This window comes from Capricornis sumatraensis, chromosome 1, assembly GCF_032405125.1.
Source record: "Capricornis sumatraensis isolate serow.1 chromosome 1, serow.2, whole genome shotgun sequence".
NCBI lineage: Eukaryota > Metazoa > Chordata > Mammalia > Artiodactyla > Bovidae > Capricornis > Capricornis sumatraensis.
This window is the reverse complement of record NC_091069.1, coordinates 36,926,948-36,943,832: the sequence shown is the minus strand read 5'-3', so window position 1 is coordinate 36,943,832 and position 16,885 is coordinate 36,926,948. Positions and strand designations below refer to the sequence as shown.

The window sequence follows — 16,885 nt, the reverse complement described above, 5'->3', positions numbered from 1 at the left end:
GTTTCAATTTGGGAAATACAAATATTTTAAAATATAGAAGCCATATAATTCATATCCAATTTACAATAAGTATCCATGCTAACTTCTCTTAGTTCTGCTTCTAATAGATACCTTCATATCATTGTAATGTGCTACCCTAACAGGAGTCTTTCAGTTTAATCTTGCTCTATTCTCAATTCACATCTTTCTAAGATTAGAATTAAAGAGTTTTGGTTTTATATGGCTCCTGGAAAGCCAGTGTTAAAGACAGACATGCAATTAATTACTAGATCTGTTTCAACTGTGAGGTATTTTTAACTGTTCTAAAAATGATAATATCTCTGAATATTTTACAACTGGTACCTTTTATAACCTGCCTGACCAAAAATTACCTGTGAACTGATACAGGTCTAGGCTAGGGCCCAGACTTTGCATTTAAACACCCCATATGACCTTTATGAATATGTAATTTAGAAAAGTTAATGGTATAGCTATTTTCTCCTCCAGTATCAAAATAGCCACTAGCAATTGTAACTTAAATTATTACATAATTACTAAAAATTTTTAAACCTGGAATACTCACTTTAGGATGTATTCACACTTCAGTAAGCCACTCATTATATAGTATACTCACCTGTATCTGGTTAACCTTCCCCCTTCCCACAACAAAATCATTCCCATTAGCGGTTTCCCATCTCAAGTCAACAGTGTGCTTACTTTTCTGTAAACAATCCAATCTGACTGGATCCTCCACATTGCTCTGTTTTTGCTTTTTTTTTCGCCAAAGGAAGTTTTTAAAAGGAAGGGCAGAGAGAAACATGCTCTGGTGCAGTCACCTAAAAGTTAACCTGGTGCTATGACACTTTTATTTGTTCACGTACACTACAACTATAGTTGCTAGTGTCTGAGGCAAAAATCATCTCAGAGAAGTTAATATTGGTAAATTCAATATTTCCAGTTGTAAATTAGGTAGAATTAACTAAACCATAATGTCACCTTATCACTGCCTACTGAAAAAAGCAATAGCTACTCAAAGGTATAATGTACATGTTCATAGATTAAAAATTAAGATGATCACTAGGAAAAAGGTCAGTGGAAAATAAGTAGCAGTTTTGCACCAATGCAAGACAAAATATACTTTATTGTGACAGCAAATGCACATAGTGCTAAAGGTAAGGCATGCTACTAGCAGTCTGCATATAATCAAAGGCCAGTATGGAAATGAATGGGAATCAATGCTGTTTCTTAATGCTTGAAGATTTAGTCCATTGTGAAGGAAAGAGAAGAATTTGTGTCCACATATCTCAAATGCAGTATTATACACCTACCAAATCAAGAGACATATGCCTCTAACCAAGAGCCCAAAGGCAAATAAGAGAAAATCCTAACTGTACTCAGAAGTCACTTCTAATATCAATGACAGGATGATTTTGCCAATTAATTTAGGACAAATTTCATCTTCAGACAGAGACTATATTTTTAATCATAACATTCACTGCTATAGAACCTAGAAATTGAGCAAGCAGCCATTCATTCATTCATTGAAGTATTTAGCCAATTTTAATGCCATTTATTCCACCAGAAACAAATACTAAAATACCTAGAAATGGTTTGGATAAAGAAACATTTACACTTTAATACTTCTTAATGCTGTAAATATTGGGCTCAAATAACCCCTGAGTCAAATTTGATCCCTATCAACTTGAAGGGACCAAGTACAGTTTTGATTTCAACACCTAAACTTCTGAAGGAAGATCTGAGAAAATAATGCTAGGAGATCTAAATCCTTTGATGTAACTATCAGGCTCTACAGACTTGTCAAAATCAATGCAAAACTGAAAAGGATATGCTGAAATGCTTTGCAAAGCAGTATTTTTAGATCGGCTGCTTCACTTCCCTCCGTTTAAAACACATGCAGAAGAAATGCTTTCTGCATGAATGCACAGACATTCTGTTCAGTTGTTTGCTAAATACAATACTGTGGATTTAAACAGTATGCTTTAATTTAAACAAAGAAGTATCTTATATACAGTCAATTTGGTTTAAGAGATGAAAAGAAACACTACTATGACAATTACTTATCAAATACTCTGCTCTTTTGAAAGGTGATTTTAAAAGCAACACAGGACCAAAAACATCCAACTATTACTTTATTTATATTACTATGCTTAAGTTACATGGAAAAGACAACCAAGCAGTTCTGCCCCATATCAGGAAAAGTTTCCAATCAACACCAATTATGAGGTGACAAATAACTAGGAATGGTGACATCTTTGGGTCAAGACTGACAAGGAAGAATGGGCTCTGATGCTACGGTTCATCTCCAACAAGAATATGGCACAATGGCCAGCACAAGCAATACTAACACTGAACCTTTAGCGCTGGTCACAAATTCGGATCTCTTCTCTGAAGCTAGCAAATCAAGTGAAATAACTGGTTTTTTAAAAAAAAGTCTTAAAATGAAGCCCAAATAAATTTAAAAACCATGCTCTTGACACATTTTCCTTTCAAAATTTACATAAAATACTTTTCACTCTTAATAGCCCAGATTTTTTTCCTCACATAGCCCACCATGTAGCTGTAGATAGACTATTCTGCCTCAAGATGTAAACACAGGGGGAAAAAAAAAAGGCATCTGCATAATATTCTCTCTACACACTGCTGTTGGATGGAAAATAGAAAATTTAAAAAAAAAGGAAAGAAAGGAAGGTTCCATCATAGATTCTCACAACCTCTTGTTCCGCAGTTCATGAATCCGACTCTGATGCTAAGGTGACAGTGTATGTAAGTAGATTTTTGTTTTCAGTGAAGGAGACCTGGGAAAAGATGGATTTCTCTCTTTTTCTTCAAGAGTTATCAGATGGTACATGCTCCTCAAAGCCCTCACTTTCTCGAACTAGAGCACGTTCCAGGATCACACGACCTTCTTTATAACGCTGGCTGTCTTCAGTGGCAAACTCATAGATCCATCCCAGTTTGCTATTGCAGTTTTTGCAGCTCACATCTCGAACCATGTGGCGGCCAGTGAGCATGACCCGATCTTGAACTTCACTATACTGTAGGTTAACTACCTAAGAAACACATGAAAACAGAATTGCAAAGGCATGTAAGTTATCTGCCAAAAATGGTACACAATATTTCTGTTGGTGAAAGAACAGCAACTTCAGAAAAGCAGATAGCAGTTGTTTGTCAAACCTGCAACACACTTTCCAAGAGCTATTTTGACAAATTGCTGGGACAGGTAAACACCTGTGCTGAACTGGATATGTAATGCAATCATGTATTGTATTATTCTAAGTCACCCTATTTATATACATTAGTTACGCTTCTATGTTATAGTTAAGAGTCCTTAACTTGGAGTCATAAAATGTAGGTCTCGGTCCCACTGTTATAATTAACCATTCAACGCTGAGTGTAGACAAGGCTACCAATACAGAAGAACCTAGTATACAACAGGTATTCCATAAAGAGACGTTTGTAAAATCTGTTTCTGAAACAATTTTATCTACTAACAGCCTGGGGGTAGGTTGTAATATATGGTTTTCAAGTGGGTTCAAAGAATCTATGGAAGAATTTCCAATGACTCTGAACATGGAGGATTCCAATAATCCTCCATGCTTCATTTTTCTATAAAGAGCCAGATATCTTTGGCTTTGAAAAGGGCTATCTGGTCTTTGTTATAGCTATTAAGCTCTGCTGTGGTAGCACAAAAGCAGCCATAGATCATACACAGATGAATAAACATGGTTGTGGTTCATTAAATTTTACTTACAAAAACAGCCTGCCATGGTGTGCCAACCCCTGCTCTATACCTAAATAAAGACCAAGATGTATATACCCTGTCAATTCTTTCAGAGAAAATACTTGTTTTTAAATGGTAGAGAGGGGTGGCCTCTGGGGAAGTTTAAGTTGAATATCTAAGAACAGTACCTTGGACTAGTTCTGTAGTTCAAGGATATTTGGAATATCTAGAAATTCAACTTTGCGAGTACCCATTAGACTCCAGGAGGCAGAATCACATCAACCAATTTGAAAGCAAGCCAGAAATGAGAGAAAGAGGCAGACTATACATTAATCTGTAAGTCAGGAAACACTTCGGTTAGCAAACCTATTAGCCAAATCATAATCAGAAAGATGACTGGTAAATTAGAGCAGGAAGTTAGTTAGATGATCCTTATCCCCTTGCACTGTCAAACTACAACAGCTTAATGCAGCTATCTCCCTGTAAGGGTAAATTAGTGCTACGGGGGTGTTTCAGCCTCTTCAATAGTCTGTGAAGTCACTACCACATTCTTACCCTGAGTGTCTCCTGAAGCAATGGAGACCAGCCTTATCATCACATAATCTTTAAAACTCTCAAGCCTAAAAATCACAGTCTAGTAATGCTTTTTCCTGAAGTCCAAGACAAACTAGCAGGCAATTTCTATGGAGTGCAGCTCTCATTCTGAATCTTCTTGGCATCTCCATGCTCTAAGGGGTATTCTGGTATTGCTATCAAATATTTCCACTGAACCCAGTGAGGAAATGAAACCAGTTTTCCCCACAAACCTTGTTAAAAAGAAATGCTCTGCCAGTGGCGCCTGTGAACCGAGTGGAGATGAGTTCTGAACGGTTGGTCAGGATCGTATCGCAGTTTGCACAGGAAAACAGACGGGTACCACCGATATGATCAAGGAAAATCCTGCCCATTTTTATAGCTGAAGTTCTAAAAACCTGGGAACAGATAAAAAAGGACAAGAAATGCATTATGATTTTTTAACTTGTTAGGATCTACTTGGTGGTCACAGAGAACCATTTATATACACATATATGATCTCTTCATAGTACTTAATACATGTATGATCTCTTCATAGTACTTAATACATGAAATAGCTGACTCTGAATGAAAGGATCCTAAGTTCACACATGGACCAAACAAATAGGCAAACTCAAGCTAAGAACACTTCAGAAGCAATGAGTCAAGAAAGTAAATATTCTCACTAGGAAGGCCAAAGAATATCCCTTCTCTTTTGATTGATATGAAAAAGGCAAGAAGACAGTGTACAATATCAAACCAAATGATCAGAAACACCAGCAGAGAGGTGAGAAAAAAGGTTTAGTACAGAGTTAAGTATACATTCTGGAGACGTGGCAACCCAATCCAGTGTTCTTGCCTGGAGAATCCCATGGACAGAGGAGCCTGGGGGGCTATAGTCCATGGGATCGCAAAGAGCTGGACACGACTGAGCAACTAACAAGTATATACTCTGAGTATCTGAAATTTGAGAAAGACTTACAGGTCGAGAGTGTGTGACCTGGCTTGAGAGCACGGGTGCCTGGTTTCTCTGGTAATCGGTGCGTCCACAACCATGCAGGGTGACGGCACTAAGCTGGTAAGCCTGAGGCTGCAGAGCACTATACTAGGTACTCTGTTGCGGTTTAGTCGCTAAGTCGTGTCCGACTCTTTTGTAACCCCATGGGCTATAGGGCACCAGGCTCTTCTGTCCATGGGATTTCCCAGGCAAGAACACTGGAGTGGGTTGTCATTTCCTTCTCCAGAAGATCTTCCTGATCCAGGGATTGAACCTGCATCTCCTGCATTGGCAGGCAGATTTTTTTAATCACCAAGCCACCAGAGAAGCTTTACTTATTTCAAAATCCACATCAACTCTGTGAGGTTGTTGCCTCCAGTTCATAGATTATTCAAGGTTACTAACTGATCAAAGGTCACACAGCTTTCAAGCACAGAAAATCATGATCAGAATATGGCTCACTCAAGTCAAAGCCAAAATTTTTCTGTTACTCTAACACTGACTCCTCTAAGAAAAGTACATACAAGATGGTCTAGGCTGGCATAAGGCTAGGAAAATAGAACAAAGAGCAAGATGAGCTGTTATTATATAACTTACTATATTTAAGAAAGTCTTTTGATTCAATAAATCACAGAAGTGCTGAAACATTGGGAAAAAAGCTCTGAATCCAACTTCTGAAACAAGGATAATCATATTCCAATATTTTAAAAGTTGAGTTAATACATGCAACTTCTCAAATTCACTGCAGTTAATTTCCCAAAACAGCACATTTTTAGAGATCTAGGTATAATCAAGAATACACTGTAGCTTTTCATTTTGAAAAGAATTTATTCCTTCATGTAGTGATCATCTCCTGTGTTTCAAATATTTAATATTATTTGTCTTTAAAACACCATGCAGAGCTGATACAGCTACTGCTACGGAAAAGAAAAATGTAGAATCCATGTGCAATCCAGTGTCATCTTAAACTTGGGGAAATTCCATTACAAATTAAAAAGAAAATCGCATTTCTTCTAACATCTGTCAACTTCAGCCATAAGGCAGTTTTAATGCCATCAAAAATGTGACATTTCTGTCACCAAGATAATTATGACTCCCACTAAATACTATGATATGAAAGTTTAATAAGTAATGAAAAACAAATAGTAAATATACTACAATTTATAGCTAGTAAACAAGAGTGTCAACGACTAAACCCTGGGTAAAAACATAAGACTTAGAAAATGACATTTAGCTTTCGTGATTATATTTCTGCAAAACAACAATAAAAGACTTGCTGCCTATTGTTTTAGTCTTTAGGATAGCATTACTTTTCCCAGATGCCTAAGAACACAGTATTTGTTACACAAAGCTCAAAGGGTATACAAATCTGAGGCCTGCTGGCTGAATTCATTTGATGGCATAGGAACACAGCAGTGAACAACCCTTCCCACACCAAAACATTAGTGTTCAATTTGGCCCAGGGTTTTTAATTTTTAATAAAAAACAGTTGAGAATCATTTAAAATTTGAGAGATTTCATTAACAGCCTGTTCTGAGCCTTTCTTTTTAAACAATGGGGAGAGCTGGCAACACAGGACATATATTCTCATACGGCAACAACTGGCTAGAGTTGAGAGGTGCCTTCAACGCTTCCCACAAGGCCATTTCGTTTGCTTTTTATCTGTTTTGTGCCACATAATTACTTCACCTGTAAGACATCTGAGTTTATGACTCCTGATCCAAATTAAGCATTCAATGAGCCTGTGAGTAGTTGGTTTTGGTCATGTTTCTTACTACCAGTCGTTTACAGAAAGGAATCACCAGCAGGGTTTTATGGTAACACCTCTGAAGACGTACTCCTCAGTCTTTATTTCTCTAAAAATTAGTATTTGTCCTGTCATTTATCCTCCAGCTTGGGCTTCCAATGTTTCTTCAAACTTTTAAATATAATATTCATCTAAGTTACTTCAACAATAATTCAGGAATAACCAGATATTTTTGACTTGACTGATAGTAGATGTAATACTACCGAGGAAAATATTCTGAACTTCAAAACAAACTCTCCCTATACCTTCTGCCTATATTGTTCTATCTTTGGTTCAGTATTAATAGCTGTGACCATTTGCTCACTACTGGATACATGAAAACTATTTCTAAATGGGGTAAATAGACTTAACATCATGCTTTCTCTTTCCTGCTTCAAATTCAGACGATTTTTAACTTTTACCCAACTATTTTTACTGAATTCAGTTACATGATTCATTACAAGACCAAAAATATCTCTACAGACTCACTATTCCTAGTTGTGGTTGCCATGTATAGAGTTCTATCTATGTATATAGAACTGTAAAATGTAGTTCTCATTTGCCAAAAGAGATAAGCTACAATGCCAGAGAATCCATCAGAAGTGAGCAAAACACCGCTTACTGTCAAAGGTCTCTGGAACACAGAAAAACCTTCGCAGGCCATTGAATTTCATATGTTAGGCCTTCACTTCGCCAGGCCAGGAGTGCAACCTGGTGCTCATTTCCCCCGTGCGTACTCAGGAGACTGACGGCAAGCACACTGGCACTGCACCACAGAAGGGGAAGGTCACTTAAAAGCTGTGGCAAAACACCTGAATTAGGTTTCTCTGGACCTAGGCACTCCAGTACTCTTGCCTGGCAAATCCCATGGGCGGAGGACCCTGGTAGGCTGCAGTCCATGAGGTCGCTAAGAGTCGGACACGACTGAGTGACTTCACTTTTATATTTCACTTTCATGCACTGGAGAAGGAAATGACAACCAGTGTTCTTGCCTGGAGAATCCCAGGGACGGGGGAGCCTGGTGGGCTGCCGTCTATGGGGTCGCACAGAGTCGGACACGACTGAAGCGACTTAGCAGCAGCAGGCAATATATTGAACTCTGCCTGAGACTTGATATTTAGTATCAACAACATATGGGATACTGCATTCAGTACTTCATGTATCACATCCAACCTTAACAATTTCTTAGTAGGTATGTATTACCCTACTTTTGTAGAGGAAGACATAAAGGCTGTAACTTTATGAAACTGGCCAAGCTGGGATCTGAACTAATTCTGCTCCAGTTCTTTTAACCCCACCTACTCTCTAGTGACCGGAAGAGACAGCCAAGTTCAGTCTTTCTTCCTCAGCTTTCTCACACACCTCTCCTGCCTCCATGCTGAGCCGCCTACCTTCCCTAACTTTGCTGGTGGCAACTCTAATCCCTCTCCTAAACTAGAAACCCTGCAACTTCTTTAAGAAACTGCAAAATTGAGAAGACCTCCTAAATCACTTTTCAAGGTCTTCCTTCCCCATTCTTCATCAATAACTTAGTTCACATTCTCATCACTTCTAGAGCTACGAAAGTAAGGTACTTCAGCCTTACGTACTTATGAAAGGCATGTACTTCAGACACCCCTTTCTAAGAGCTTATACAGAGCTTATCCTGTCAGAAACTTTTTGCCTGATAGGATAGTATATAGCTCATTCTTTAAAAACAATTTTCTTAAAGGAATAATTGACATAAAATTTGGCCACTGTTGAATACAAATGAATGATTTTTAGTAAATTCACAAAATTGTGCTACCATCACCACAAACCAGCTTTTTAGAATATTTTCATCACCTCCCCAAATCCCCACAAACCCTTCCACAATCAATCTCCTTCTAATTGTTTTTACATCCAAATTATTTCCCAGGTTATGTACACACTGCTGTGTTTAAAATGGATAACAAAGACTTGTTATATAGCACATGGAACTCTGCTCAGTGTTATGTGCCAGCCTGAATCAAAGATGGGTTTGGGGGAGAATAGATACATGTATATGTATTGCTGAGTTCCTTCGCTGTACACCTGAAATCACAGCATTGTTAATTGGCTATACCCCAATACAAAATGTTTAAAAATAAATAAATTAAAAAAAAACTAAATTACTTCCCAGGTATGCTAATCACCTTGCTTGGACTTAAAAGAGTAACAGTATTTTCAGGGACACATTTGTAAAATATCTTAAGTATGAGCTGCTCTCACAGATGACTAACGTTCTCTGTGTTGATTCTGAGAGCACTTATTGTGCTTAAGTAATGTCTGTTTTGGAATCAGTGTTGAAGTTCAAGTTTATAACCAAATTCTGCCAAATCTTTGGTTCTGTATTAAAGACCAGTTGACCATATTTATGTGGGCCTGTTTCTGGGCTCTCTATTCTGTTCCACTGATCTATTTGTCTATTCCTTCACCAACACCATACTGTCTTGATTACTGTAGATATATACTAAGTCTTGAAGTTGGGCTTCCCTGTGGCTCAGCTGGTAAGGAATCTGCCTGTGAAGCGAGAGACCTTGGTTTGATTCCTGGGTTGGGAAGATCCCCTGGAGAAGGGAAAGGCTCCCACTCCAGTACTGTGGCCTGGATAATTCCATGGACTGTATAATCCGTGGGATTGCAAAGAATAAGACACAACTGAGCTACTTTCACTTTCTTTCTATACTAAGTCTTTAAGTTGGGTAGTGTCAGTCTTCTGATTTAATTCTTCTCTTTCCATATTGTGTTGCCTCTCCTGGGACTTCTGCTCTCTATAGAAACTTTAGAACCAATTTGTTGAGATAGTCACAAAGTAACTTGCTTGAATTTTGATTGAGATTGCACCAAATCTCCAGAACAAGTTGGAAAAAATGACATCTTGACAACACTGAGTCTTCCTATCCATGAACACACAAATTCTGTCCATTTATTTAGTTGTTCTTGATTTCATTCATTAGTTTTATATTCTTCCTCACATAGATCTTGTACACATTGTTAGATTTATACCTAAATATTTCATCTTGGGGGGAATACTAATGTAAATTGTACTGCATTAATTTCAAATTTCACTTGTTCACCACTGGTGCCGATTTACACATCACACACACATATACACATTAACAAATACGATACCTTGTTCATTAGTCTGGCTTATTGCTGAATATTTTCTTTAAAAGCAAGGGTCAGAAAACTAAGGCCTACAGGCAATAATCAGCTCACCACCTGTTTTTGTATGGCTCGCAACATAAGAATGCTTTTTATATCTTAAGATGGTTGGGGACACCAAAAGACTATTGTTGTGACACATGAAAATTACATGAAATCCACATTTCAGTGACCATACATAAATTTTTATTGGAACACAGCCAGACCCATTTGTTGATACTTGGCTGCTCTTTCAGTATAATGGCAGAGTTTGAATAGTTGCTACTGAAACCTTACAGCCTACAAAGTTCACAATATTCACCATCTGGCCCTTGAAAGAAAGTGCACTGACCCTTGTTGAAAAACTTGTTCAGACAGCAAAAGAGCTCTTCATTTAGAAAGCAGGCAATCTTAGATAAAAAGGAAACTTGGTTGGCATTCAGGTTTAAGGATCAACAGGAATATTTGACACAATCAATTTAGTCCCACTCCCATTTTCTTCACAGGTTTTCTAACTAAAGTCTTCAACTTTCTGTAGCAAGTTCAGCATGTTGAAGATCAACAATACATAGATTATAAAAACAGATAGTATAACCAGCTGCTGCCTCCTCCTCTCTCCACCCCTAGGATTTAAACAATGTATCCCAAATACTGGAACTCTGGGTTCAAATCTTAGCTTTGCCACTTAAAAGTTGTGTAATCTTTGGGTAAGGTATCCTCACTTTAGTTTCTTCATCAATAAAACGGTGGTATCAGTACTCATCTCTGAGTTGTGGAAATTAAATGGCACTACACTGAGAACAGTGCCTGGCACACAAATGCTAAATAAAGGTAAATCTAGTAAAACTAGATTATCTTCAACATTCTCCACCCTAACCTCCCTCTATTACAGATGAAGAAAGCAAGATTCAGAAAGAAAATCAAATCAATAACAATTTAACTAGCTTCATTTCTTGTTAACCATGTCAACGCTAAAGTGACCAAGTGACAGAAATGACATGCAGAAGGAAAGCTAGAAACTTCTGAAGCATCTCAAATTCTTAGTATCATAATTCTAGGTCTTAAAATAGGCACTTACCCTCCCTGTAACTAATAATCCAGTTCAGATTCAATCCTGGCAAGCAGAATTTACAGAAGGAAGAATCACACTTCCCAGCCCTAAAAATACCAGGGAGGGATCTCTAAGAACCCTCTGGTAGGAAAACACCCAGTTCACAGACTTTGTGGGTTTTTTTTTTTAACTTATTTCCTCAGAGCAGTGCCACAGACAACAGAACACCCACTCCACCCAACTCTATCACTGGACAGGTAAGAGGGGCTTTCCCACTACCCTAGGAGTTGGTGGGTAAATGCAAGACGCAAAGATTCTCTCCTCCAGGGACTTGAGTGTGCAGGAGCCTAGTGCAGAAAAGGTTAAAGGAATCTGCCCTTCCAGGAGAAGCTGTGTGTTGCAAAAGTCTGGCTAAAATTGAAACTTGTGAAAACAAGCTGGTATATCTAGTTTTCAGTCTCCTCCCTCTCCAAAACAAAAGGAACAAAACCCAAAGGCAGCCCTTGGCTGATTACTATAATTAACACTTAATCTCTACTGTAATCTCATCAACTATTTCATACTGATTTATGATAAGTTCTATTGAAAACCTACAAGAGAAAATAATAAATTGAGTTTGATCCATAAAACCAACTCTCCAACTTTTGTACAAAATATTCACCAAGCCAAGGTTTTGGTGAAACAAGCTATGCTTTCCTCTAGTTCTCTTCTAAAACGTGACCAGTTTAGTTGGCTGTTTCAAATGACATTCTAGTTGTGGCATCAGGTCTTCATTTGACAGTAACTTATATTTTTCTTTTTGCTCTCTAAATAATGTCTTGTTGTTAAACGTTTTCCAAGTTTATTATGTTTCTACAATTCTGTTTAGTCATCACTTGAAAATAAGACTAGTCATGTAACTCGGTGAGTCAGCTAAACAATCTGAGTTGGTAATCTCCCCAAAACAGTTTTTGGCAAGACAAACTCAGGATCTCTCTACTTTGTTGTGATGCAATACCATGAGTCAAAAAGTCTCTAATTGGATGGACTGGAGTGTAGTTCAACTGTCTGGTTTCCTGATTCACGTGTGAGGTAGCAAGTTTCATGTCACTGCTAACGTTCAGTTCCTACACCAGCACCATTACTACACAGGATTACCAGAGAAACTGATACTGGTTTATACAACCATTTAGGCACTATGATACTCTCAGCAGGATTATACTCAGTAGGACTATCTTCACATCTCAATATTTAGGACTAGCTTCACGTCTCATGGACTGTTTTTTGGAGGGTAGTAGCTAGTTTAATCTCACATTTAGACTTAATTTTGGCCTTATTTCCCTTCCTTTTTTATTTTCTAAACCTTTTTTTATCCTCTCCTACCACTTAAATAAAGCAACTAAACCTAGGCAAAGGTCCTCAAGGATCCAACCAGGTATTTCAGATGTAGCAACATATATTTTGTATGTTGTTAAAATCCAATTTAGGTTCCTGTATAGAGTTAAATAACTTACTTAAGCACATTTCATCAACATGCTCTCCTATAGATAAGATGGCTGCCAGATATAAACTTAAAACAAAACATGCCCCCCCCCCCCGCCGACCTCCAAAGCAACCCGCCTGTATTGGGCCTTGAGCTGGGTGAGAATGTGCTAAAGGAAGACACTGGTCACTTCCAAAGAGCATGACATTTGCTTGGTATTCTAGTACAAAAGTGAAAGTCTCTTAGTTGTGTCCCACTCTTCACAACCCCATGGACTATACAGTCCATGAAATTCTCCAGGCCAGAATACTGGAGTCGGTGGCCTTTCCCTTCTCCAGAGGGCTACCCTGATAGCTCAGTTGATAAGGAATCTGCCTACAACGCAGGAAACCCGTTTGATTCCTGGGTTGGGAAGATCCCCTGGAGAAGGGATAGGCTCCAATATTCTCCGGATTCTCTTGTAGCTCTGCTGGTAAGAATCCGCCCGCAATAAGGGAGACGTGGGTTCCATTCCCGAGTTGGGAAGATCACTTGGAGAAGGGAAAGGCTACATCTCTGAGTTGGGAAGATCCCCTGGAAAAGGGAAAGGCTACCCGCTCCAGTATTCCGGCCTGGAGAATTCCAAATACAGTCCATGGGGTCGCAAAGAGCCAGACACTTCTGAGCGACTTTCCCTTTCTAGTACAAAGTACCAAATTCCTTTAGCTCCACCTTCTCACTATTTGTAAAGCCTCCAGGCCTTTTTTTCTCTCCTAAGCCTCTGTTTGCCCAATAGCAATCCAAAGCCTCTTCATTTTCTAGGTCTAATCAATACCAATCCACTTTGTATAGAACGCTTCCTATTTCATTTTCATTTCTCATTGTCCCATTTTTGAACTCTCATAACACTCATTTCATAAATTACTAATATTTAGCTGTTACCCTTCATTTCCCTGAGGTTTTTCACTAAAAATCATTAGTTTCTAGAGAAAAGTTGGCAATTTCTTTTCAATTTCCTTCTCATCTGACACACAGTACAAGTATGCAATAAACTTTTAAAAAAGATTACACCAAGACACTTCACATCTGGCACAAATATGTACCCTGGATACACTGCATACATTTTGGGTCATCTTTGTTGGAACACAGGATCTACACTGTATGTGCGACTGCGCAAAGTTAGCTAATACTCTATTATCCTCAGTTATTTCACTAGCAAGTCTAACTTTCCGAAAATACAAGGTCAGCCTAAGATTACTTTGTTTTCCATCTGTCAAGGAGATCTGCAATAAAAATCCTCAGACTACCAACAGGGCTCTGTAAACAGAAGAAATTTAAAAATAAATAAGCTGTACGCCTTCCCAGACCCTCCCTGAAACAGAAGACTAATAGATGTCGGGATAAAACAGATCTTTGTAGTATTTCAGTTTTCCAGCTTCCGCTGTCCTCAACACTCATTGTCCTACCTACAAGTGCAAAATAAACGAGCCAGAGCGTGCCTACCGCCCTACCAACGAGGAGAGAAAGGATGCAGCTCGCCGTGGGGACCGCAGGCGATCCCCGCGCCGGGTGTGAACAGCCGCAGACGCCCAGGCCCCGAAGCCCCGGCTGGCCCCAGCTGATTGCCGGCACGTGACGCCGCGGGCCAATCGGGAGGGGACGGGGCCCGAGCGCGGCGCGGCCCGGCCTCCTCCCGCACAACAAACAGGGGCCGGAAACAGCTGAGCGGGCCGCCCCGCGGCCAGGGTCGCCGGACGGCCGCCCAACAGTCGCGCCACGCCCTCCAGTCAAGCGGGCGGGGACCCCTCCCTCGGCCTGGGGTCTCCTGGGGCGCAGGAGGGCAGGGTGACGGGCATCCAGCCTTTGCGGGACAGCAAACAAAAGCCACCACAGCCACACTGCCGGTGGCAAGTGCCAGTCGACTGAGGATGTGGCCCTTTTGAAGAACGGCCCACGCCGTGGCGTTATTATGGCCGCATATTTCAGAGTTTAGACTTCACTTCGTGGCCCCCGCGGCGACCTCCGCGACGCGGAGCCCCGGGCGCGCCCCCGACGCTGCGGCGGGGACGCGGACCATGGGGGCGGGGCAGCCGAGGCTGTGGGGTCGCCGGCCAAACTGCCCGCGGACTGGGGGCCTGTGGCCCCGGCCGCGATGTGCAGGGCCTCCGAGGCTGCGCCGGGGCTGGAGGGCGCGGGCGCCAAGCTGGGGGTCGCGGCTGTTGCGATCGCGCCAGTCGCCCGGGTTGCGCGGCGGGGGCGGGCCGACGGCGGCCGCCGCGCCTGGGCCTCACAAAGAGGAAACAGGCCAGCTCGTCCGTCCGCCGCCCCGGCACCAGGGCCCGCCCTGAGGGGCGAGGGTCGGTCGAGCTAGGAACCCCGAGGGGGCGCGGCGAGGAAGGGGCACTTCCTGCCTGGGCCCCCCGCCCTGGGCCGATCCCAGAGTGTTTCGAAGCCTCCGATCCGGAGAGGAGCCTCAGCCCCTACCCGGCCCCGAACCCACTCCCCGCCCGCCGCACTCACCCCGAGCGGCTGTGAAGTCGGCGGCCGCCTGCGGCTTTCGCTTCTCAGCTGGGATGAAGCCCCTTAGCCACCAGAGTCTTCAGGTTTAGTCAGGCCCTGGCCTTGGCCCCGCCTCTCCCTGGTTTGGCCTCAACGTCAATCACCCGGTGTAGCTCCGCCCCTCGAACAGTCGGCTCTTCGGGTTGGCCCAGAACGCCTTTCATTTCTAGGCCCCGCCTTCCCCCGGGTATCCTGCCCCTTCCGCTAGGCCCCGCCCCTTCTCTGGCGCACCCTCCCCCACTCCCGCTCCAGTCTGCGTCGAGGCCCACCCCTCCCAGAAGCCGCAAGACCTGGGGCAATCTCCCTGAAGATCGCCCCGCCCCTGATCCAACTCCCAGGACCCGGACAGCCAATCAAAGAGGCTAACTCTGCCCACTCTCCCGAGGCAGCCAATGTGGAGAGACCTAAGATCCACCCCGCTTCCCAGCTGAGAGCACACAACATAGCGTCCACGTGAGTCAGCTTCTTAAAGGAGACTGCCCAGCCTTTTTAAGAGGCAGCTGTGCGACATCCCGCGTCATCAGCGTCACCAGGTGGTGGCTAGGGCCTAGTTTCCTGAGGCCTAGTGATGACAAATGAAAACAGACTGTTTTTCTAGGCCAAGCAGGTACCCAGATAGCTTAAATGCACCATGTAATTGATTTTTTTGAGATTGTTTACCCTTTCTTGCCTTTATAGTAGGCCACGTTTTACTTATAAACCCCAAACCTTTAAGTGTGGGCATACAGAAACTCCTGAAGAAAGGATTTTCCCAAGTGTGGCTGAACTTTATTTACAACTACCTGAGTTCTTTCTTCGAGAAGGCAATGGCACCCCACTCCAGTACTCTTGCCTGGAAAATCCCATGGGCCGAGGAGCCTGGTGGGCTGCAGTCCATGGGGTCGCGAAGAGTCGGACACGACTGAGCGTCTTCACTTTCACTTTTCACTTTCATGCATTGGAGAAGGAAATGTCAACCCACTCCAGTGTTCTTGCCTGGAGAATCCCAGGGACGGGGGAGTCTGGTGGGCTGCTGTCTATGGGGTCGCACAGAGTCGACACAACTGAAGCGACTTAGCAACAGCAGCAGCATTTGATTCTTCACCAAGCCCCAAAACTCACCAGTATTTTCCTTCAGTTCAGATAAAAACCTGAAAATTAAAGGCAAAAACAAATTAATGAGAAAAAACTTTAGAAGTTTAAATTTTCCTCATCTCATGAAAAGCTCACTTATCAAAAAACCACCAGGGAAATCCCAGGTTTAGAAAGTTGATTTAGAACTGATGGTGGCCTGCCCTTTAGAAATAAAGAATTTACCATTGGAGACAATATAATGAATATGGAAGAGAAATAAAAAGAAAATTTTAGAGATTTGATATTTCCTTGTTTGATTTGTGTTATATCTTTATTAACTTGAATAAATTGACAGTTCATACTATTGAAACTTTCCCACCAAGAACATGGTATGTCTCCCCATTTATTCAAGTGTTCTTTTAGGTCTTCCAGTGAAGCGTCATGATATAGCTATCTTCCTTTAGCTTGTTCTTATCTTCTTAGATTTAAATTTAGATATTGTATATATTTCTGGGGGTATTATGGACTGGATTATGCTCCCCTGATTCTTATGTTGTAGCCCTAATCCCGATCTCAGAATA

At 41.4% G+C, this 16,885-nt stretch overlaps 1 protein-coding gene across 1 annotated transcript; it reads right to left on the bottom strand.

Annotated features, from left to right (window-relative positions):
- Positions 1-1,138: 1,138 nt before the first annotated feature.
- Positions 1,139-15,331, bottom strand: YPEL5 (yippee like 5). Its single transcript, XM_068975620.1, has 3 exons — positions 15,213-15,331; positions 4,528-4,692; positions 1,139-3,050 (listed from the first exon to the last, which is right to left on the bottom strand). The coding sequence occupies exons 2-3, from the start codon at positions 4,666-4,668 to the stop codon at positions 2,826-2,828; spliced, it is 366 nt and encodes a 121-aa protein (XP_068831721.1). The 5' UTR covers positions 4,669-4,692; positions 15,213-15,331; the 3' UTR covers positions 1,139-2,825.
- Between the last annotated feature and the right edge of the window lie 1,554 nt (positions 15,332-16,885).

Bases quoted from the DNA above. Each gene is read 5' to 3' on its own strand.
- YPEL5 (XM_068975620.1), bottom strand. From the start codon at position 4,668: ATGGGCAGGATTTTCCTTGATCATATCGGTGGTACCCGTCTGTTTTCC. The intron at 3,051-4,527 runs GTTTGTGGGGAA...TGTGTTTCTTAG, and splicing joins GAGCATTTCTTTTTAACAAG to GTAGTTAACCTACAGTATAG.